Genomic DNA, 24,523 nt, shown 5'->3' on the forward strand with positions numbered 1-24,523 from the left:
TTTCCCTTTTGGTGGCACAGGAATAATAGAATTAATTAGGTCACTATTTGTTCAGATGGTCTCCTGCCTTAGTCACCTGGCGTGCAGTCTTGTGCTTCATCCACAAATATGGCATCATATGCAAAAAGCCTCGGCTTCATAAGCTGCCAAACCTTCAAATACCCTGGAAGAAGGATCAGACTATCAGGTAATTCAGATGTAAAAGTCACAACTAAGGGCAAATTACTTTCAGTTTCATGAGACACAATCAATCTGAAAGCCAGTCAGTTTTTAAAGAGTGATTTAAAAGCAGATTCTGACCACAGATTTGTGGGTTTATCCATATTATTTATTTGCGCCTGTATGCCGCCTTCTCCCTTGCTGCTTGTGGAAGACAAACCACCAAAGGGGAAACTAACTACAGTTTCTGCGATTCTGACCATACTCCAGGAACTATCGAAGGCATACAAGAGCTGTTTGCACAAAGCAAACTGGGAAAAGATCAGTTTCTTCTCCCTCTGATTGCGGTCAGTAAAAGCCATCACAGGTGTTACTATTTTTGCTGTTTAAACTGATGATGTCCCTTTTAACATCTGTACTCTCTGTGACAACATACCATCCGATGTCATTCTGCAATTCAGTTCTGTATTTCCATTTAGCATTTTCATATTGTCCCATATCCGTCTTGCTTCTTCAACAATGATCTGGAAAGAAACATCAGAAGAATCCAGGTAGATTTTTATGCACAAAATTTCACTCTCAGCTGCCTCAACTACTTTGGTATAACTGAGATGACAAACCTATAGTCTGCATCATGACTAATCACATTATCTCTCCTCTGGTATCCCCAACGACTCACTATCAAGCTTCAGTTTCTCACTTAGCCCTGAAAGATCATAGCCATTCTTCCCCTGGCTTCCATCTCTGATCTCATCTCCCGACATATTTCCCTCCTGTGTGGACCCTTCACATGGCAAATAGCACTGAGCTCCCCTGGCATGGGGAACTCCCTCCCCAAGACTTTTTGGTTAAATCTGTCCACTCCTAACTGAAATCCCTCCTGAAAACCTCACGTCTGCCATGCCACAAAGTGAATTTGTTTGTTTTTTTTTTAAATAGCCCCAAACCACACTTCTATAGAGCAGAAACTCAGGATATGCATGTGTCAATCAAGAGTCACCATGTGACCATTTTGCTGTAATACTTTTTCTTCCTCACCCAATCCTCTTGTTTGTCACCCATCATATCTAAAACATAGGTCCCAATTCTGCAAAACTTGTGCATGGGAATAGTCCCACTGGCTTCTAAGGGTGAATGGGAAGTTCCGTCTTCATGCCTATTCATCCCTTGGCCTTTCTGGTAAGTTTGTCCATTAGCCCCAGCTGTACAGGTTGCTTTGCTTGTTGTGTGGTGTAGGCAACTTTGGGATAACTGGGCCCACAAATGTAACCTAATTGTAAGCTCAATTGTAAAAAGTGAGTGAAAGTTCACAGAAGGTCACAATAACCAATTACAAATGTTGATGAGAAAAGGTGCAAAAGAGAGACACTAAATTAAACCAAACAGAAAGGGCTACTGATCTACCTCAAGGACTGTGAAGATTGCACCTGGTAAACGAGAATGGTGTGGAACTAGAAATCAGTGGACTACGCTTGGCACGTCAGAAGCTAGGCCTGATGGGTGAACAAAATGGGAGGATGGACTACTCCACTCCACACCCCTCTTTCAGGGCCCTTAATATAAAGATTGTCGGGGGTAGGGACTGGCAAATCAATTGGTGGAATTCTGGCAGGAGGGGGAAGGCCATCAGGTCTCCCTCCCACTCCATTCCAAGGACATTGTCCTTCATCCAGGGAACCTGAAGGTCACTGCACCAATGTGAAGTCCAGACCCTGATGTATCAGCGGGGACACCTGGTCCTCACTGCTGAACCAGCAGAGCTATGCGAGATCCTGCTTTGCCTCTCCTTCCTTTGTATGTTCCTCTCTGCCCCCTATTTTTCCTCTTGTTCTCTCTGGCTTTCCATCGGATACATGGCGCCAACACAATGAGATGAGACAGCCCATCCTGCCAAGCCAGAGAGAGAATGGTACAAGAGAGGAACCAGATCAACTAGATGACATCTCGGACTCCAGACTCAGAAATGAGCCAGAGCCCCATGAGCTGTTTTTGTGGTTAACCTACCAACCCAGAGCATCTGTCCATGACTGACTTGCTGCCTGGAATCCCAAGAACATCAACAAGAGCCGAATTTCTTCCACCTTTACTATCCTGTCTCTTCCTCCCCTTGCATCTGTTTATAAAAGCAGGAAAAGTAACCATCCTTTACATTGTTAAACTGAGCAACAAAACTAAGCCTTTCCTCCACACTTAGAAGGGTTGTCCAACAAAATAAGGGACTCTAACTGATGTCCTGTCTTTAAAATGGTCTTTTAATAAGTCCTGATTAAGTTTGTGTCATGTAATCATTTAATTTCAATTCTAAAGTGCTTTATAACTTGCTTTAGCTTTTTCCCCTACCACCCATATTTTAGTTGATACATTCCTAAATTTTGGTATCATATTTTTAGAATATGTCTATAGTAAGAACACTACAGTAACATAGACACTACACGGATGGAAAGAGTTCTTCTGTCACTACGGTAAATCCACCTCTTCAAGAGGCTATAGGCAGGTCAAGGAAAAGGTTTTCCACCAACCTAGCGCTGTCTACACCAGGACTTAGGTTGACTTAATTACACTGCACAGGGCACGAAAGTTTTCAAAGCTCTGAATACCGTAGTTAAGCTAACCCAACTTTGTAGTGTAGGCCAGCCCTTTGTGCGTTTGCCATGAAACAAATCGAGGTGTTTGTATATTCAACTCCAAACCTTGTCTAACAGTTTAATGTTGGATGGTGACAGAGTCACGTCGGCACCTTTAACTTTTTGGGCTTATATATTTCAGCTAAATGAATATGCCAGCACTTGTCACTGGGAACTGGACTGAGTCCAGTATTTAATTCTCAGCATGCAGTCATTTAGTAGCCCTCTGTGAAATGAACTTCAGTCAGCCAATTCTGACCTGAGGTGGATATGAAATGGTGATCTAGAGGTGGAAGACTCATTATCTCATTTCCAGACCCCATTTATTGAGGGTTAAAAATTGTGCTTTACAGGAAATAATTTGAAGAATTTAAGTCCTTGTGAAAATTCATGTTATCAACTGACAGAGTTTTGGCCTCTAGAAATGAATCTCTATTATGTACTTGGATGACGAAATCAAAAATTACGTATTTGAAAAAATTAACATGTTAAGTGATAATTACAGCCATTCAAAATATTAAAAAACCAAAATAAAAACTAAAGCCCTGGTTAAAAATAAACCTGTTCTAGACTCTTCCTAAATGTTAAAATGATGTGATTTTAACAACAGTGTATAAATGGGTTAAAACACAAAACTCAAATAAAAGTCCCAGCCAATCAACTAACTACTGCCAAAGTTTTGTTCACCCATACAGCTACTTTTAGACACAGTAAATGAACTGTATTCTTAAGCCAGAACTGGCCCTCTTAAATCTATCCAGTTATTTTGATACCACTGTCAACACTGTAGTACTGAAATGCCTTCCAAATATTAACAGAAATACGTGGGATCTCAAGTTTCTCCCTCTGTTCCTCATACGTATCCTGAGTCTGGTCTAAACCCACTGGAAAAATCTCCCAATGACTTTAAAAGACTTTGAATCAGAGCTACAATGAGTTTCTTGTCTCTTCTCCTGCAAGGGGATCACACAAGGAAGATGTATTCCTTTTTCATAGACCAACCCAGTGGAAACAAGAGAAATGTATTTGATTGGTAATTTCCAACTGCTGAATCATAAGGACCACTGTATCACTGGAGTCTGCTTTGATGCACGTTCCACTCCTTCCCAGCTGGCCTCTCCATCAATACTCACTTGCTTCTCTTCTTCACAGACTAGGACCCTCACACCGTGTGTATTTTTGCACCATATGGGGGTGTGCTCCACTGATATGAATTCATCTGAAGAAGCAAAGAAGCTTTCAAGCGTCTGAGTTACTGTCTTTGCTCTTATGAAGAGAGATTGTCCCATGCGGTGTTTGAGGATGAAGCTGATCGTGTAGGGTGACAGGCTGGAAAAATTTAGTTTGCCTTTTTCATTATAGCTGCGCCACAGACAAAACAAAACAAAACAAAAAAAAACAACCCCACCACATTATTAGTTTGAAAGAAAACTTATCTGAGAAGCGTTGTAGCCTTTCCTTCTATTACTAATGCTCAAAGGAGCGAAGAGGAGCTATCTAAGGTATTTATATGGCCCTCCCACATTACTACAGATCTGGGAACCTCACAATCCTTAATGTATCTACCTTCACAACAGCCCTACGATGTAGGGAAGTCCTATTATCCCTATTTTACAGATGGGGAAGACTGAGGCACACAGAGAGGCTAACTGACTTGCCCACAGTGACATAAGGAATCTGTGGCAGGGCAGGGAATTGAACTCACATCTCTGGAATCCCAGCCTAGCATCACCACCAATGGGCCATCCTATATGAAAGAATTCAAAACCTGCTGGTTGCAAACTGGTTTAAAGGTGACATGTGAGGGGTTGAAAATTGAGTGCCAGCCCTTGTTTGCGTCTTCCTGATATCTAAGACGTCTGGAAAGGCTATTTCAAAAGAAGGGCTCTTTTTCTTCCACACCTTTTACCTTAGAAATACCAGGGCTGTCAATTCTGGTCTTCCATGTTTTGCTGGAGGTCTTTATGGAGGACCTAGATATGTTGATTTGGTGTCCACACAGACCTTAACTGAAGGAGTGGAAGATGCTGAATTTTTAACAAAAGAGGTTTTCTTTCTAATTGTTTATTGTAGGCCTTTGGGTTAAACAGGTTTTAACAAACAACAAAAAGACATTAAACCCTTTCGATAAAAATAAAAAAAAAATAAAAGCCTCTCCCTGCTCAGGCCTTGTCTATATTCAAAGTTGCTCTTGTTTATCTTTAAACTAGTTTAAAACTGATTTTGTTAAACCAGTGCAAAACTGTGTGGGCTAAAGCGAACTCAGCCTTCGCTACACTTGCAAATTAAAGTGCATTAAATCAGCCTGAGGTGCCCTAACTCCTAAGCTGTCCACACTGACAAGGCACTTAGAGCGCTTGGACTCTGCAGCTGGCACACTCCTGGAAATCTACCTCCACGAGAAACATAGAAATGCCCAGGTGTCAGTGTGGATGACATGTTGCATTACTGTGCTGTGACTGGCCTCCAGAAACTTCCCATAATCCCTTGACATCAAGTGGCCACTCTTGTCATTGTTTTGAATGTTGGAGTTTCCCCCTGTGGCTGTCTGAACAGCATTCTGACACACACTCTGCCCCCTCAAGCACAAAGTCTCTCGCCCCACATACACACAACACACTCCCTGTCACACTCCCCCCTCCTCTCCCACCCATTTGAAAAGCACGCTGCAGCCAATGGCACACTGGGATAGCTACCACAGTGCACTGCTCTCTAGGGCACTGCAAGAGCTGATAATGCGGCCACGCCACTGTGCTTGTGGCTGACGGTGTGAACACATGGCAGAACTTTCCCGGCTGCTGTCTCCGAGGGCTGGTTTAACTCCTGAAGCTCTACATCTGCAAGTGTAGCCATGCCCTCAATGTATGCCACATTTAAACAGCATTAAGAGTGTGTCCACACAGGACTTTGCATCGGTTTAACTAGTGGTGTGATTTTAAACTTTCGTGACTTTCAGTACAGACAAGGCATCAAAACCCAGTTCAGGAAGGCACATGTTTAATTTTGAGGATGTGCTCAAAGGGACATAAGAAAGTCTGATTATATGGTTTCTCTAGTGTTTTAATCCTACCAGCAATCCAGTCATTCACAGGCTCATCCAAGAAGAAACAGGGAAGACTAGACACAAATTTCTAGTGTAAAAAAACCAAGGAAAAACAAAAAAAATCCCTCACAGGTCTTCTTTAAACCTCATAAAGGAGTAACGAAAGAGACTTTTGTTTCTTTTAATCCCACAAAACAATGAAAAAGAAATATAAGAAATGATGCCCATAAACAGAAATGCAATTCAAATAGAATGTTTTGCAAAATTCCCTGCAAGATGCCTATGGCCATTTCTTTTATTCACCCTTTTAAAATACCTTAAAGATTTCTATCCCAATTTAGTGCCCCTTCAAAGTGTGGCATATATTATCCAGGAAGCAACAGTGCAAACTTCTCCCATGCACTGCCCTCGACGGATATAAAAGAATCATCCTACGGCTCTGAGGCTAATTCAGTCCTTGGTTTCTCTGCTGACCAGAGATGAAATCGCTGGCTGCTGGTCTATATGCTGAGATTCTGAACAGCACACTTTGCCCCACCTTGCTCTATGAACAGGGGAACGAGAAGAATGCTACTTACTGTTTGCCAACACTCGCGTATGCTAAGGAATGGAAAGTCTTGCACATAACGTTAGGGGGGAAGACACTCTTTCCGTTCTCCACGATGGCCTTGTTAAATGCCACATAGAGAAAGCTGAGATGGGGAAACTTCTCTGCATACTTGACCAAAGTCGAGGTCTTTCCCGTACCTGAAGAGCAAAAGAAAGAAAGGTGTCCTTGTGTCAGAATCCTACCTGTATTCTCAGCACTTCTCTCCCATCAGGCTCTTCATCACCCCTATATCATTAGCCTAGCCTGCGCAATGTGACTGAGATTTTCAAAGACAACTAAGGCATTTAGCCAACCAACCTTCCGTGAAATTAATGGGAGGTGCGTGGCTAAGTCAGCTTTGGAAATCTCAACCTGTAGCCACAAATGTTATGAACAGTTATAAAAATCACACAGTACTTTAAAAACACTCCAGCTAACCTACCTGACATGAGAACATTCTGGGAAAATGAATTGCACCAGTTGGTTTTACAAAAAGTAGATCGTGCCAAACCAACCCGATCTCCTCCTTTGAGAAGGTAACAGATTTTTTAGACAAAGGAAACGCACTGGATCTAATTTACCTCGATTTCAGTAAGGCATTTGATATGGTTCCACGTGGGGAACTATTAATTAAATTGGAAAAGATGGGGTCAATATGAAATTGAAAGGTGGATAAGGGAACTGGTTAAAGGGGAGACTACAATGAGTCATACTGACAGGTGAACTGTCAGGCTGGAAGGTTCTTAGTGGAGTTCCCCAGGATCGGTTTTGGGACCAATCTTATTTAATCTTTTTATTAACTGACCTTGGCACAAAAAGTGGGAATGTGCTAATAAGTTTGCGGATGACACAAAGCTGGGAGCATTGCTAACACAGAGAAGGACTAGAGATATCATACAGGAAGATCTCGATAACCTTGTAAACTGGAGGAATAGTAATAGGATGAAATTTAATAGAGAAAAGTGCAAGGTCATGCATTTAGGATTAATAACAAGAATTTTTAGTTATTACATTGGGACACATCAGCTGGAAGTAACAGAGCAGGAGAGGACCTCGGAGTATTGGTCGATCACAGACAACTATGAGCGCCAATGTGATATGGCGTGTAAAAAGCTAATGCAGTTTTAGGATGCGTCAGGCGAGGTTTTCCAGCAAAAGTAAGGAGGTGTTAGTACCGTTATACAGGCACTGGTGAGATCTCATCTGGAATACTTGTTGCAGTTCTTGGTCCCCATGTTTACGAAGGATGAATTCAAACTGGAACAGGTACAGAGAAGGGCTCTGCTAGGATGATCCGAGGAATGGAACCTGTTCTTATGAAAGGAGATTCAAAGAGCTTGGCTTTTTTAGCCTAACCAAAAGAAGGCTGAGGGGGGATATGATTTCTCTCTATAAAATATCAGAGGATAAATATCAGGGAGGGAGGGGAATTATTTTAAGCTTAGTACAAATGTGGACACAAGAACAAATGGATATAAACAGACACTTAGAAGTTTGACTTGAAATTAGATGAAGGTTTCTAACCATTAGAGGAGTGAAGCTCTGGAACAGCCTTCCAAGAGGAGTAGTGGGGCCAAAGATATATTCTGGCTTCAAGACTAAGCTTGATAAGTTTATGGAGGGGATGGTATCATGGATAGCCTAATTTTGGCAACTAAATTGGCAATGGGCTTTGATTATCAGCAGATAAGTATGCCAGTGGTCTGTGATGGATGTTAGAGGATGGGATCTGAGTTACTATAGAGAATTCTTCCTGGATGCTGGCTGGTGAGTCTTGCCCACGTGCTCAGGGGTTTAGCTGATCGCCATATTTGAGGTCAGGAAGGAATTTTCCTCCAGGGTCAGATTGGCAGAGGCCTGGAGGTTTTTCACCTTCCTCTGCAGCATGGGGCACGGGTCACTTGCTTGGAGGATTCTCTGCAGCTTGAGGTCTTCAAACCACAATTTGAGGACTTCTAATCAGACATAGGTTAGGGGTTTGTTACAGGAGTGGGTGGGTGAGATTCTGTGGCCTGCATTGTGCAGGAGGTCAGACTAGATGATCATAATGGTCCCTTCTGACCTTAAAGTCTATGAACCTAGACAGATGGCAAGCTGAGCTTACTGTCTTGTGTGGCTGTGGTGGAAGAGATGACACCCCACCAGCCAGTCAGGGGCTAAGGAACTCCTGTGGTCACAATCAGACCAAACTCACATGGCAAGTCAGGCCTGGAGACAGGGGCTCAAAAGGGAGGACCTCACGCAGTTGAGGCGGCACTCAGAAGCAAACAGAGCCGGGGCTCCAGACTAAGACCCTGTGCCTTGCAAACGCTGCCTGCCTTGGCCTTCTAAAGAAGACGACAGGACAATCTGTTTTTCTGCATTGAAGCCCTGCTCCCAGATTCAGCCCCAGCCTTTACTTGCACTGAAGAGTGGGAACCTCGACTGCATATGGGGCTGACAGATTGCTTCCCTCTCCCTGGCTCAAGTAAAAAGGTTATGGGAATATTTTCCTGTTGTCGGGACTGCTTTCTATCCCCCAAAGGGAACGGCTTCCCTAAAAGGCACAGCTAAAGGACTGTCCCCCAGACCCAGATCAGAGGTTTGCAGCTACATAGAGAACTATGCATGACATAAGCAAAGTGCCCTCTCACACCCCAAGGGGGCGACCTCAGGACGTAACATTTCACAATGTGTTCATCATCCTTCCCCACCCCTTTTCTATTCTTTCTACCTATTGCATCATATTATCCTGGTCTGTGTGCTCTCCAGGCTAGGGGCTGCTTTATTTACCCATTTCCATAGTGCCTAGCACAAGGGAGCCCTAATCTAAAACTGCCACTACTGCAATACCGCTACTAACAGCAAGGTCAGAAATGTATTTCCTTTTATAATGTACTGCCCTTCATTTCTTTTTGTGCTATTATAAGACACCCACTTTTCTTCCATTTGTATGAGGAGCTAGAGTTGTATATGAGTATTCTGAAACGCTGCTTGCTTATTTCCTGCCTACATGTTTAAACAGGTATTTGATTTCTACACAAAAAATCTACCTCTTGATTCATTTTTGTTAGGTGTCAGCATGCTTGCCATGCCATGTTGTCAGCTCTAACAAAGGAAAAGCACAACAGAACTGGAGGCAGCTTAATTGTCTAAGCAGCCTATATTATATATATATATTTTTTGGATAAAGAATCCCTGCAACTTGTTTCAAAGTCAGGTTTCTTACCTGCAAATGCCATAATTTTCACTACTTGACCAGGCAAGATTGTGTGGTTTAGGATCCTTTGCTGTTCGTGGGTTAGTTTTATGTCAAGCTTATTACTAAAAATAAAGTAAGAGCAAAACAATTATTTTTCTGTGTTAAAATACACAACCACCGATGAGGAACATATAGCAATGACGTGCCTAAGCATGGAACGACGACGCCCTCCTATTGGAAAGGCTGGACTGGGGAGAGATAAGATGCAGCCAAGTCAGACAGGAAAAGGCTACAGCTGTATAAGGCCAGAGATAACAAGAGCCAGAAGGAGGGTTGTAGCAGTGGGGACCATGTAGAACGGATGGATATTGGAGAGAAAAAAAACAACATGACTGCAGATGGGAGAAAAAAGGGGTCTGACTTTGCATAAGGTCACTTGGGAGCCGTTAAGCCTAAGTCACTTGGGTGCTAAATTCCACTTCCAAAAACAACTTCGGCTCCTAAATCTCACTGAAAAAATTCAACGGGACAGTCTCCTGAGCCCCATCTGAAAATAGAACTTAGGCTCTTTTCAACATTTGACCGTTAACCTCTCTTTGCCTCACCTCAGTTCCCCAGCTATAGCATGGGGGATCGTTATCCTTTATCTCGCAGAGAAGCTGTGAGGTTTAATTAATGTTTAAAAAGCAATTCAGCATTTCAGTGTTGTTTTTATAAATAAAAATATAATTAATTGTAATAAACCTACACAGCAAACTACCCTTTTCCAGAAAGTTGGTGTGAGATACCAAGAGAAAATGCCTCCAGCTAGGTATACCCTGCTGATTCTTCCAAAGCCATTCATTAACAAATGACTATTCCCAGAAAACTCCATTTCTACTGACTGCAACTGTGAATGAACCATAGTCAAATGAAGATTTCTGGGTGAGGGAACTGAACTAAGACCTGGGAAACAAGAGGGCTGAATCCCACATGTTCAAAGTACCTATGGAATTCCCATCACCTCACCTGTGAGGTAGGGCAGTGCTATTATTCCCATTTTACAGATGAGGAACTGAGGCACAAAGAGGCTAAGTGGCTTGCCCGGGGTCACCCAGGATGTTTGTGGCAGAGCAGGAATTGAATCTGATTTCCCAAAGGCCCAGGCTAGTGCTCTAACCACTAGACAATCTCTCCTTTAAGTAGCAAGCTTTCAGCGACTTGTATCAATACAGATGACAGGATGGAGTTTGCGTGGGCAAGAGATATATCAGCAAATGTCTGATGGCTGGTTTGCCTCACTGCCTCTCTTGAATAAGGAGGCAATGATAATAAACATACATTTATTAACATTATTTTCTTTGTGGTAGCAACACGAGGGGTTGAGGCCCCATTGCGCTTCGCGTCACACACACAAAACAAACAAGCTTTTCTAAAGGGACCATCAAGCTTAAATTAGCCCAGCCACACTTCCTTCATCCCCCAAAACATCTCCATGGACAGGGAGGGGGCAGGGAGTCTTCCCCAGGAACCTGGGGTGATAACAGTCATTTTAGCCAGCAGTAGTCATGTTATTGGCAGATAACTGTGTTTAATAGGATGTTTTTACCAACTGCAGTCATTGTAATGTGTAAAAACCCCTCATTTTAGTAAGAAAAATAAAATATGTTGAATCTTTATAACTTATGGGTCTGATTCTGCTGTCCTCTGGTGCAGATTAATGACACTCCAATGAGACAAAGAAGCTACTCTGACGCCAGTGAGAATGAGACTCTGTAAACTAGCCCTTTCTGTGAAGTGTTTGCTCAGTCTCCAGGACTTTACAGGGATCTGTGTATATGACCCTCTCATTTAGATTAAATACATGAGCAGTACCTGGGCCAAGTGCCTCTTCCACAGTTTGAACTGGGTGTTTCCAGCGTGGTCGTCTTAGTAACAGGACAAGAGTTCTCCATCAAATACAAGCAGTAGAAAATACTGTAATGAAACCTAACATAAAATATAAAGACAGATAACAAATCTAATGAAAGAGGCTCTTTAACAATGCTCAATTAGATGTCAGTTACCTCCCTCTGCCCCTACAAAAGACCCCAGAAGCTGTTTATGCTGCCAATAAAGCAATATTTGGAGAGCTCGCTAGCTGACTTATTCAATAAGGTGCCAGACTGGACCAGAGGACTTCAAATTTGTTTCTGAGATGAGTAAAACTGCACATGGAAAGATAACATAGTGCCTCCAGCAATAAAGAGCTGAAGGTGCTGAGGAAAACAGCCAGCCAAGATCCTTCCTGTTTCAGTGGACAGACCAGAGATTTCCCATCACTATATAACAAAGTGTCTTAAGTGGGCAGCATTTGGAATATTAGCATACCCAAGATTTTCATCAGATGTGTAGACAGCCATCACTTACACAAATCGGAAAACAAGGCAGGCCACAAACATTCAATGAGTCAAAACAGGGAGACGCATTATCATTTAAAGAGCTGTTATCGTCTGAAAAGTGACTGTAAAAGCGGCCAGGAGGGGCTCCCTGCTTACTGCCTCTCATGGATGCAAGAGCAAGTTCGCCCACCTTATAAAAAGATTATCTTTATAACCATCCGCTCCACAGACATAACCAAGGATTGGCCAATCAAGCTGGGTCCTTTCCTTCTCATGGGTCAAAACCTGGAATAAATATTCTGCAACAGAAGCCTAATTAATCACCTCGTTGCTGATATCTGAGTTATAAGAGAATCCAGATCACTCAGAATAATAATCACAGATAACATTTTACATTATGTCTACATGATGCTTTGATTAACCAATTAATCCTTGCGACACCCACAGAAGGTGCATTAGAAAACGCAGGTAGAGATGTGAAGTGACTTGCTCGAGCCTACATGGTGAGTCAATGATAGCTGACTGAAACGCGTAACTTTCCTTAGAAACTCACTACTTCTCATAGCTGGGTTAACGCTGCTGTGCTAATAGGATCTGCTGCGTATGGAAGTATTTGTTTTACACAGTCACTCTTCTGAAAATAACAGCACTTAAAAACCACCCTGAACTACTAATATACTGGACTCCTAGCTGCTGTGAACTAAGTTTGATGGGTCCAGGACGTGCTCACAATAAATAAGCATTCCAGCTGCAGATTTTCATTTTAAGATACAAGACTCTCTCCCTCCTCACCTGTTACTTATATTGATGTCCTTCTCCCTCATTGCATTCAGCAGTGTGGCCATACAGTACAACATCTCTGTGATGTCCAGGAGTGAAAGGGTAGAGCTGGGTCTCCTAAGACAAGCCATCAGCTTCTGGATGTCACGAACGCCATCAGAGAACAGCACGATAGCTGCTATCACAGCCCACACGTTCACAGCCTAGAGAGGGTGATGGCAAAAAAAAGAATGGAGAGAACCAAGAGGACTACAGTTTGTCTGCTCAAGGCATTGGGGGAGGGAGAGAGAGAGAGGCAGGCAATGTGAAAAGATCCCTGTGATTATTAATAGCATCAGTAACAGATTTCCTCAGCCAATCCCCCTATGCTCCCCGACTATTTAGCATTTCCTATTTACGCTAACAACTTATCACTGGCAAATGCATTTTTTTAGGAAAACCCTTTATGCTCATTGTCCACAAAGTAAAATGTAAGAAAAAAAAAAACCCCAAGGAACATTTAACCTACCCCCGCAGTGCCCTCTAAATCAGGCAGTCTCTGGATGATGCATATTTCTGCCTTGGTAAATAGATGGTGCTGCTTCAAGCATCTGAGAACTGCATCAGGGTCCATTCTCCGGGCAGCGTTGGAGGTGGCCATATACCTTTGCAGAAAGTGCCCAAAAGTCAAAGAATGAGTTAGGTCAGTGGTTTCCAAACTGGGGTTTGTGAACCCCTGGGGGTTCACGAAATGTTACAGGGGGTTCGCAGGAAAAAATTCCCTAACGGTGGACAGAGCTGTCCCCAGGGACCCTGGGCAGCACAGGGCCAGCAGCCCGGAGCCCCTGGACTTCCAAGAGCTAAGCAGATCAAAGTAAGCATATCTATCACACTGAGGAGATTTAAACTTCAAGACTCCTTATAAAAAATGGAAAGGGAGATGGATATTTTTTGCTGTTTTTAAAATTAAATAGGCAGCTAGTATTGTTTTTGAAAGTATTATGAAGAACAAGTTTAAGCTTTGTTGTAATGTGTGTCGTTTGCCTGGACTGCTCAAGACCTGAATGGTTGCGTAGGAGCAATTCTTTGAGTTGGCTTCTTAAATACCTTCATGCTGTTCCACATTTGGTACTCCTTGATGAAACACAGGAGCCTTGTCTTATAACAGGCTTATTCAAAATGATACAAGCTACGAAAGTGAGATCTTGTAAGAGCATTGCCGTTTTCATAATGTAATAAAAATATTGTAAAGATAAATAATGATTAATAATAAATAATGTGTAATAAGCATGTCATAAAAACAATTTTTATATTTTCAAGATCACTGCTTTTATAATTTATACTCAGGTAAAGGAGAAAATCCCTGGAAATATTCATTTTTAGGTGGGGGTTCACGAGACTTGACACATTAGCGAAAGCGGTTCACAGGACGTTAAAGTTTGGGAACCACTGAGTTAGGTCATCTGCAGTACCATTAAGCCTGCCCTGTCGTGTACCCCATTCAGTCTACAGTATGCATATAACCAGATGGGCTTGATCCTGCCAGGCATTGAGCACTCTGGCTCCAATCTCACAAGGCATCTGAGCATGTGACCAGTTCCTAGTCTCATTGACTTCCAGGGATTAAAAGTTAAGTGACGCATGTGCTTAAGTACCTTGTGGGATAAGGGCCCTGGACTGTAAACTCTTCAAGGCAGGGATCATGTCTTCCTGCATGTGTAGACAGCGTGTAGCATGCTGTGGGCGCTACAGGAGTATAAATGATAATGCATAGGGAAAGGAGATGAGAGGGAGCTGTGACCCTCGCAGCCATTACTGCTAGTAATGAGGATGGCCTGTGGAAATCCAGTGTGCACTGATCAGAGAAAAGATCACTTCTTTTACACGTTGGGTTTTTCACACTCTCACATCTTAAAAAAATCCTACTACTTTTGACCCCATTTGCCTCTCCAACTTCCACCTCATCTTCCTTCTCTTTTTCATATCCAACCTCCCTGAATACATAGTTTACAGTCACAGTCTGGAGTTCCTCTCCTCCACCCCCTCCAATCTGGCTTCAGGCCCAGGCGCTCCACTGAAACCACTCGCCAAAGTCTCTTAAGACCTCTTCCTAGACAAAGCTCAGAACTAGTACTTCAGCCTCAGCCTCTTTGCTTGTCAGCTGCTTTGGATACCATTGACCATGCTCTTTGTCTTGCAATCATGTCTTCCCTTGACTTCCATGACTGTCCTCTCCTGGTTCTCTTCCTCCTCCTCCAATTGTTCCTTCAGTGTGTCCTTCAAAGGCTTCTCCTCATCTCATCTCCAACTTCCTGTGGAGGTTCCACAGCAGTCTGTCTCCCCCAATACCTTATTTCTGGGTAATCTCATCCACAAATGCAAATTCAGACACCAACTCTATGCTGATGAGTCTCCGATCTACCTCTTTACTCCAGCCCTGCCTCCTTTTTTCCACATTAAAACTGTGGCCTGTCTTGTTGACATCTCCTTGTGGACATCAAGACATCAGCTAAAGTTCAGCACAGCTGAAACAGAGCTTTTACTCTTCCCACCACTCCCTTCCCGGTACCTCTTTTCTCAATCACTATGGACAACACGGGGTGGATAATAATTGATGATTTATTAAAAAACAATAAAAAAGTCAGATTTATTTATTTAAATTAAACACTGGTTTGTTTTAAAAAAAAAACAAAATTAAATTTGAAATTGACAACCTATTTTAAGGCCTACATTTATTATAATCTTTTAAAATAAATACAAAATATAATAGTAAAAAGAAAATGTTTGCAGCCAAGTGTTAAAGTCAAATGACTGAAGTCACCAGCTAAGCACCTGGAACCAGAGTTTGTTGAAACGCTAAACCAGCTTTTGACAGCAGTAGCCTCTTCTACAGATGCAGAGAGAATATTTTCTTCCTATCTGTTTATTCAACTAGTGCAGTTCACTGACTGGTTGATTCAAAGTTAAGAAACCAAAGGGTGTTGAAAAAGGAGGAAAGCTTGTTTTCCTCTTCCAATCTATTAATAAGAACTGTGTGTGAGAGGATGAGATCTACTAGCTTCAAAATCTTGAAGGACGTAGTGACCATAAACAATCAAGACAATTCGCTAATTACAGTTCATACTTCCTTTCTTTAATAAATCAGTTAGTTTTAAATGAAAAACATGTTTTGGTAAACTTATTTCTTATGTACCCAGAACATTTAAAGGTTACAAAATTAAAATGCTGTTTGTGCCGTTTTAATTGAATTTGAGTTTCCATCCAGCGAGTCGGATGTAAATCAAAAATAAACTATTAATCTAATAAATAGAGGTGCATCATTCACCATTTACTAACATAATAAAAAAATAAAAATTAAGAATGACTATATGTTAAGGTAAGCTATGTAATTGTTTAAATAAATGTGTATAGACATAGTGTATCAAGACTAGCAAAAAGAAGCACCAAATTTAGTGTGAAGGCTATATTTAGTTGCCAATCAACATGTTTTAATGGTTACCATTTGTTAACTAAGTATTAGGCACTTAATAATTTTAACCAGCTTGTTACATCCAATTGGTTGGTATGTCTGTCTAGTTGGCTGTTTAGTGGTTTAAGGATTATCAGCCAATGAGCATCAACCTTTGCTTAGGAAAATAAAGTACAAATGAAATACACGATTAAAAATCAGTGTTTAATCATGATTAAAATAAGTGACTTAAATCGCTTTGATTTAAAATCAATGCTTGCTGGTGTACCACCATTGTGCCTGTCACTCAGACCTCTCTCTGGGTCTTCAGACCTAGGCTGTATTTAAATCTTGCAGACTCTTTTGGGACAACATCTCTAACATATGGCCTTATCCATCCACATAGCTCAAACTCTCAGCCAGGCTGTCATCTTCTCACATCTCAATTACTGCAACATCCTTCCCTCTCGCCTTGACAAATGCCATCCTGTCCTGCTCACATCCATTCAGTATAGTGCCACCAAGATAACTTTCCTAGTCAATCGCTTTGACCTCGTCGTCCCACTCTCTGCAGCCCTTCATGGGCTCCCCCTTCTCTACTGCATCAAACACAAGCAATTAATCTTCACTTTCAAGGGTCTCATGACCTATTCCTCACCCTATGTATCATCTCTCGTTTGCTATCTAGACGTTAACTTTCCCCTCCAATCAGCCTTTCTGTCAGCCTCCATTGCTCACTGAATATTTTCCCATGCTGCTCCTCACACTTGGGAGGAGCTCCCAGCAATCACCTACAAAGCTAACACGTTATCTTCCTTAAAACTCTCCTTTGTCACGTTGCCTACAAAACACTTGACAATGGGTAGGCTTCTGATGTGCTGAGGCCACTGCCTACCATGCTGAGCTATACTGTCTCACTGTTTCCCCATTTGTCTGTAACCATCTGTTATCTCACACTTCGACTGTAGGATCTTTGGGGCAGGAACTGTCTTTTGGTTCTGTATTTGTACAGTGCCCAGCACAATGGGGTTCTGGGCCATGACTAGGTTCCTAGGCACTACTGTAATATATATAATAAATAATAGTAGCCAGAAAATGGAATGATTTGGAAATTTAAAGCATCACCTCTACGTTATCTTTTTATGGAATAAAAACTTGAGAGGTTAAGGCATCCGAATAAGAGAAAACAGAAACAGGAGATTTTTGGGTGGAGTGGGGAGAGCAAAGGTGGTAGTTTTTGCTTAGCCCAGGAGGTCCACTGATCATTTTTACTTCTCATAACTAATTCCTCCTCTCCCCTGCACACCTCAATCATGTGAAGCAGGTGGTAGATGTCTGAGAGGAAGTTAATCACCTTTCTTGGCAAAGCACAGCATAAAATGAAGGCAAACCTACAGCAAGAGATTGGAAACAAGGCAAAGCACTGCAGGGCTGCTTCCCCCACCTACTGACGTACAGTTGTAAAATCACACAATGAAACAGACTCACCTTATAAATCCCAGCATGCACTGATCCTGCTCTTGGGTTATACCGTAATGATCCAGAATCCATTCAACTGTGAGCAGAGCCTGGGCTTCCTTCATGAGGTATTGACGGTACAGCTTTTTCCACAGGATAAACTAAAATGCAAATCAATGAATGCCCCATCTGAACAGCACCTTACAACCCTAAGCACTTTATAAATAGGCTTCTTCTGGCAAGCACTAAGAAGCAGCATTGCTCCTGGCAGAGATATGTAATTTCAGTTTAGCAAGACCCTGCAGCTCGATAAAAACAAGCAAGTGGCTCATGATGGGGCAAAAAGATGGAGAAAAAGGAGAGATGGAGGAAGAAAGAGTGAAAATTCCTTCTCCTTGCAGTCTAAGGACTTGTCTACAAAAGGCTTGTTTCTCTAGGATTTCTCACTATAGGTACTCCTGGCTTAACCACACAGGTGAAGCAACAATGCTGGCAAGGCACTACCAGTCACCAGCATTTTTAACACCGTCACTCAGACCTACTTTGAATAGGATTAGAAAATATCGTGCTTCAGACATCCTGTGGCTCTCTGGAGCCTGTCCAACGAGCCCTCCCACTGTAGCTACCCCTTTGGGATTTTTTCGGTAGACAATGCTAAGGGCTCATCATCTCTTACTGTCTCCAAATCTAAAACAACTCCCAACAAGTTCACCATCATTTATTATTTGTACTGTGCAGTCATGGATCAGGGCACCAGTGTGCTTGATGCTATACAAATAAAGAACCAGAAGATGGTCCCTCGCCTCCAAAAACGAACAGCCTGCCTGTAAGGCAAGTGATAATGGGCAGGTGCAGGCAGATGGGCTAGTGCCTGGTAACAGTGAGACAATACTGCTCAGCAAGACAGCCAGTGGTCACAGTACATGCGCTAACAACAGCGGGATCGTGGCAGAGGGCAGTTTTAAGGACAGTGGGATGGCCTTGCAGATGTTTACAGGCAGCTCGTCCAAAGCAGGTGGAGCCCACAGAGGAGAAAACACAAAGGTAACGGGTTCAAAAATGTAACTGGTGGCCGATGAAGGCTGGAGTCACTGATCAGGTGGTGGTGGTGATGGGGGCAGGAATTGAGGATGTTCAGTGTCACCTCCTAGCAGACACATGGCACTCCACAGACAAGGCTTCACAAAAGAGTGAAGTAAGGGAGGTTGTGGCGATTACTGATGGGATAGATAAATGGATTCAGAGGAAGAAAGAGAGAGGTCACTTAGCTAACCAGAACAGGGAGAACGTTCCCAGTGCATCAGCAAGAACGGGATGCGATATCGGCAGCAAAAGAATCTGGATTAAATCAGTAAAACAACACTCTCACCAATGGATCACTGATAATCTCTCTCCAGCGATGACACACCAAGCTCAGGTTCAGACAGAGATCGGTCACAGGGAGGAAAGCAAAGATAATGCTCAGGACTTCATTGGGCAGCTGGTCAATGTGTCCTTGAGGTTCTTTACCGCATGAAGTCCCTAGGAGCCCAAAATATGAATCAGGAATTGGATCAATTTCTATGACATCAGGGTCCTGTCTGATTTCTGTGTGTCCTGGAGAATACTTGAGGGAACTGTCCATCGTGGGCTTCTTATCAGTCCCACCACATTTACTGTATTCTGTATAATTACAGCCAGCTCCTTCTGAGCAGAGCAGCCGTTTCCTAGAGGCCACACGACCCCAGGGAGCCGTTTTAGTATCTCCATCACATCCAAGGAGGGCACAGTGATCCTCCAACCCCTCGTCCATGAAGAAGGAATCCAACGACTCTTCTTTAACTTCACTGCTTTTTGCCACTTGGTTACCAGTGGGTGGCGTCTGAATGACTTTGAAGTAATCAGTGATGCTCCTCTGATGACCCTGTCCTACAGCAAAGACAAGATGAAAGAACACAAGCAAAATGTGTTTTTCTGTGAGTATCCAATGCCTGAAAACCTCTTGGAGCCTTTAAAACAAAAAGGCAACATGTTAACACCCCTCTACTGCCCGCCCCCCACCATGATCTTTACACACAAATAAATACATAGAAAGAAAGATGTAATTTCTACTTCACAATAATTATTTCCTCTGAACGGACAAACACGGAGACAAAGGAAGGAAGCAAAGAGACAGGAGGATAAATAAAACCATCGTGGTCAACCTCTTAGATCAGTATAAAGCTCTTCCTGCTGCAGTTTACTTTTCAGATTCCGGTGAATAAGAAAACAAGTTGAAACAACAGCAAAGCTGCAAACTGTTCCGAGCTTAATGTGAAAAATCGCAGCATAAAACTGTAAATCACCATAACTCAAATGCAGCCACCAGTGCATTTTTTGCAGCCACAACAGCCTCCTGGGCAGAAATTAGGGGGACAAAGCAGCAGTTCCACCCTGCAGTGCCCAGCTTTTGCTCCTGGATGAGCTCCCTTGGCGCTTTCTGGTGCTGCCAGCAGGGTTCAGTGCCCTGCACCATGCAGCCTCCTTGGGGGCTCCAGGCACAGAGAACATGGTGCTGGTGTGCACGGTACCAGAGGAACCTGGGGCTCCGCAGGTAGCTGAGTTCCTGACTCTTCCAACAGCAAGAGTCAGTAACCGCACTCTGAAGCCACCAAAATTTTGTTGCGAGAACCCTGGCCCTAAATGGAACAGGCCCTAAATACTTATTGAAATTTTAAGAAAAGAGATCAACATTTTTTTAAAAAGTAATAAAGCTAATTACCAGCCACCCACTGATTTGACTGCAAAAGATTATAGCACAGAAGTGAAACTGAAAGTATACGATGGACTCTACCCTCAGCAGCCCATCCTTTTACTAATACAGCAACACACACTAGAGGTGCACTTCACCTAAGCAATCATATTTTTGGTTTGGATATTAGCACGTACCTATGCTGACATTAGACACCATTTCTGGTCCACACAAGTTCCATACTCTTCCTAGTCTGCAACTCACAGCGATTATTTTGTGCTTCCTAACGTTTAATCAAGAAGCAGTGTTGGAAAAACAGGCCCAAAATTTTCAAAATCAATTGCTGATTTTGAATGCCCACGTTGGCATGCCTTAAAGGGCCTGAGCTGAACACCCAAAATGTAAAGCATCCAAAAATTACTAATTTTCAAAAATGACTTGGCTGAAGACATGTATTCAGAGTCTACAATGGAAATGACTCAGGATCCACCAGTTAAGGCACAGAACAGAGAATCAGGAGCCCTGAGTTCTAGTCCTGACCCAGCCACAGAATCTCTTTCTCTGATGCTGAGCAAGCCAATTCACCTCAGTTCCCCTGAGGAAAATTTCCAAAAACGTTTAAGTGACTTAGGAATCTAAGTCTCGCTTTCAAACCCAACTTAACTACTACTCAAGCTCCCAAGCACCTAAATCACTTTTGAAAATGAAACTTGGGCACTTCTGAAAAGTGTACCCCACGTGTGGAAAATGGGTATAACAACAGTTCCCTCATTCACAGAGAGATTGTGAGGATTCATTAGTTAATGCTGTGAAGTGCACTGAGATCCTGAATGGAAGGTGCTATAGAGTATTAGCCAACAAACAACTAGAGAATGAACTAAATGAGAACGCCTATTAAATAATGTATATCCAGGAGTATCTCCGTAACTGCAGATGCTGCAGTGTATCTCAATTAGGGCTGCCATTTGCACCAAGCAGGCTGGTCTAATGAGGCTGGTGAGTGCAGCTCAGCTTTTCAAAGCAAGAGACATTTGGAGTTGGTGTTAACCAGGACTTAACGCCGCCCTGGTGTGGGACTCACCCTTCTTGGGGGGAGAAAGGACTCATAACTCTAAAAGTAGCTCTCTCCTAAGTCGCTTGTCATTGCTTAAGTACAGTTATACCAAAGGGTGATTACAGTATGGATCAATCAACTTCTTTCACTGTGGACAGTCAATGAAACCTCCTCCACTTCTCTTCCCTCAGTAACTGCTCACAGTAAACCTCTACCTCAATATAACATCGTCCTCAGGAGCCAAAAAATCGTTATAGGTGAAACCACGTTATATCAAACTTGGTTTGATTCGTTGGAGTGCGCAGCCCTGCCCCCACCCCCGGAGCACTGCTTTACCACGTTGTATCCGAATTCGGGTTATATCGAGTGGCGTTATATCGGGGTAGAGCCGTAATTGAGGTTAAATTCCACCTGTTGCACAGAAGCAATATTAACAGTTCTCTCTTAGCTCTTAACCTGTTCAGAAACCCTGTACCTTCTTGCTGTCTCTTGGTCCTGTATGTAGGGTAGAGGCCCCTGTTTAGATCTCCGCTCGCCCGTCTTTGACTGAAAGGCTGTGTCAGGGAAGACGAGCCTTCTCTGCTCTGGCTGAATGCTTCACAGTCACTGGCTGTAAGGTGCTTTCGTTTAAATGCTCTCACTGGCACCAACATGAAAAGAAAATTGCACGGCTGTTAATTGAATTAAGTTTAGGTTTATTTTCAAGTGACATGCTGTGCCTTTGGTAGACTGCGACAATCAGTTCATCAGGGATCTGTTCATTTATAAAAGCCTTATGCTTATGCGATGATCCCCACATCTTAGCTAACATACTCTCTTTCAGTAGCCTATGCAGAAATTTATACAGAGCTTTGAAGATACACTGGAGAGTAAAATACATCATCAAGACACTTGGCAACATTCAAAGCCATGTGGAACTTATAAAGTTTATACAATAACTTCACTCCTGATGTCTAATTCATCACTATGCAGAACTTTGGGATATCCTCCGGTATGAATGGGCTACGCCACTATAGATAGCTGCTATAGCGGCAGAAGGAGTTTTGCCAATGCTGTAATACCACACTGAGTAATTGAGACAGCCGACCAGGGAAATAACCCATTTCCTTCCCTGAGCGACCAAGGGATGCACCCCACCCATGTACCTATCCGCTCCACCGATACTGACTTGGACTCCTTATTCATTGCATGGGTGGCGAACCCGAGCCTACTTATTCACTGACACTTTGAAAACTCTTGCACCCCAATCTGGGTCTATGCCCGTTATGCGGTATGTATGTATTTTTTCCAATCCTTGCAAACGATATCTGTAACCCCCCACAACCCAAGCCTGACACCAGATGTACAGTACCTTCCCTCTCAACCTGTGTATATTTCATTTCAAACATTTAATTTAATAAAATTTTTAAATCTGCCCCCTGGAGAGGCATTAGCTGGATCAACAGAAGAATTCGTCCATCAACCTAGTGGCAGCTGCACCTGGGCTTAGGTTAACTCTGTTTCTCGAGGCTGTGAATTTTCCACTCCCCTGAGCAACATCGCTAGGTCAACCTAAGTTTCCAGTGCAGACCAGGCTTAAGTCTAGAGATTTGGTTACAACAACAAAAAACTGTAATGCAGATGAGTCTTCAAGCCTGTTGCATAAATGGGCTAAAGCTTTGGACATATCCAGGTATTAGGCCTGTTAAACTTTTATCTACACACAAAAGCTGCAAACTCGTAACTGGGACCTCCACTCAGATACATTTGCAGTGTTGCTCTTATGTTTACTGTTGGCAGTAAACTACAAAACCTTGTGAGCAGTTTTAAAATGTTATACTGTGAAATGTGCAGGAACACATTTATTTTGATAACAGGGATTGACAAAGATAGATGACCTAACTTCCAGTTACGGAATTATGAATTAAGACCTAAAATGACCATGTGCAATAAAGCTTCCAGCTGCAAGAAAAGCATCCAGCCCACACTGATCACTTGGCTTCAGTTCTTTATTATAATCAAATAGTAGAGAAGGAGATCACATACCATACACCATACCCAGGATATCTATGAAGCCAGTAAGTGCTTTTGGTTTACATTAGCATCAAAAGGTCAAGTCATTTTCCTTCACTTCTTCCTCTGCCTCAGAGCTATTACACACCACTAAGAGCTTTAGCAACAACCCCTGGGGTTTCTGAATTATTATTTTAAAATCAAATCATAGCATTTTTGCTTTAATGGTTGAAAATCTTAAAGATCCCAATGAACAACTGAATGAAGCCCCCCACCTTGAGAATACTATCCAGGGCATTAATTCTCCAATGCAACACAAAGGCTCCTATAAGCATTATCTATTCTACATGCCCCCTCCACCCCCGTCCCCAAAGCAGACCCCACGCCCGGGTCCTATCCCTGCCCTCAATGTAGACCCCCCGCAACTCGATCCCAGCCCCCAGTACAGACCTATCCATCCCCAGTCCCTATCCCTGCCCCTACTTCAATGCAGACCCTAATCCCTGCCCTCAATGCAGACCCTTCCACCCTGATCTCTGCCCCCAATCCAGACCCCTCCCATTCCAGGCCCTATCCCTGCCCCCACCCCAATGCAGACCCCTGCACCCCCAGGCCCTATTCCTGCACTCAATTCAGACCCCGATCCCTGCCCCCACCCCAAATCAGACCCCGATCCCTGCCCCCAAGTGCAGACCCCTCCACCCCCATCCCTGCCCCCAATGCAGACCCCTGCACTCCCAGGCCCTATCCCTGCCCTCAATGCGGATCCCGATCCCTGCCCCCAGTACAGACCCTTCCACCCCGATCCCTGCCCCCAAGGCAGACCCCTGCACCCCCAGGCCCTATCCCTGCCCCCACCCCAATGCACACCCCGATCCCTGCCCCCAGCGCAGATCCTTCCACCCCGATCCCTGCCCCCAAGGCAGACCCCTGTACCCCCAGGCCCTATCCCTGCCCCCACCCCAATGCAGACCCCAATCCCTGCCCCCAGCGCAGACCCCTGCAGCCCAAGGCAGATCCCTGCCCCCACCCCAATACAGACCCCGATCCCTGCCCCAGTACAGACCCCTCCACCACGATCCCTGCCCCCACCCCAATACAGACCCCTGTACCCCCAGGCCCTATCCCTGCCCCCACCCCAATGCA

The 24,523-nt window shown here is 43.4% G+C and overlaps 1 protein-coding gene across 1 annotated transcript in view; it reads right to left on the bottom strand.

Annotated features, from left to right (window-relative positions):
* Positions 1-24,523, bottom strand: part of FBH1 (F-box DNA helicase 1) — a 39,524-nt gene that overhangs the window by 14,563 nt on the left and 438 nt on the right. The window contains exons 2-12 of the mRNA XM_032797501.2: positions 21,861-22,025; positions 18,991-19,529; positions 17,652-17,782; positions 13,245-13,380; positions 12,749-12,939; positions 11,451-11,564; positions 9,624-9,718; positions 6,405-6,573; positions 3,917-4,145; positions 596-683; positions 77-163 (exon numbers count right to left, since the gene is read on the bottom strand). Of these exons, the coding sequence (XP_032653392.1) occupies positions 77-163; positions 596-683; positions 3,917-4,145; positions 6,405-6,573; positions 9,624-9,718; positions 11,451-11,564; positions 12,749-12,939; positions 13,245-13,380; positions 17,652-17,782; positions 18,991-19,529; positions 21,861-22,025 (1,944 nt within the window). The remainder of the gene's footprint in view (positions 1-76; positions 164-595; positions 684-3,916; positions 4,146-6,404; positions 6,574-9,623; positions 9,719-11,450; positions 11,565-12,748; positions 12,940-13,244; positions 13,381-17,651; positions 17,783-18,990; positions 19,530-21,860; positions 22,026-24,523) is intronic.

This window comes from Chelonoidis abingdonii, chromosome 1 (assembly GCF_003597395.2).
Source record: "Chelonoidis abingdonii isolate Lonesome George chromosome 1, CheloAbing_2.0, whole genome shotgun sequence".
NCBI lineage: Eukaryota > Metazoa > Chordata > Testudines > Testudinidae > Chelonoidis > Chelonoidis abingdonii.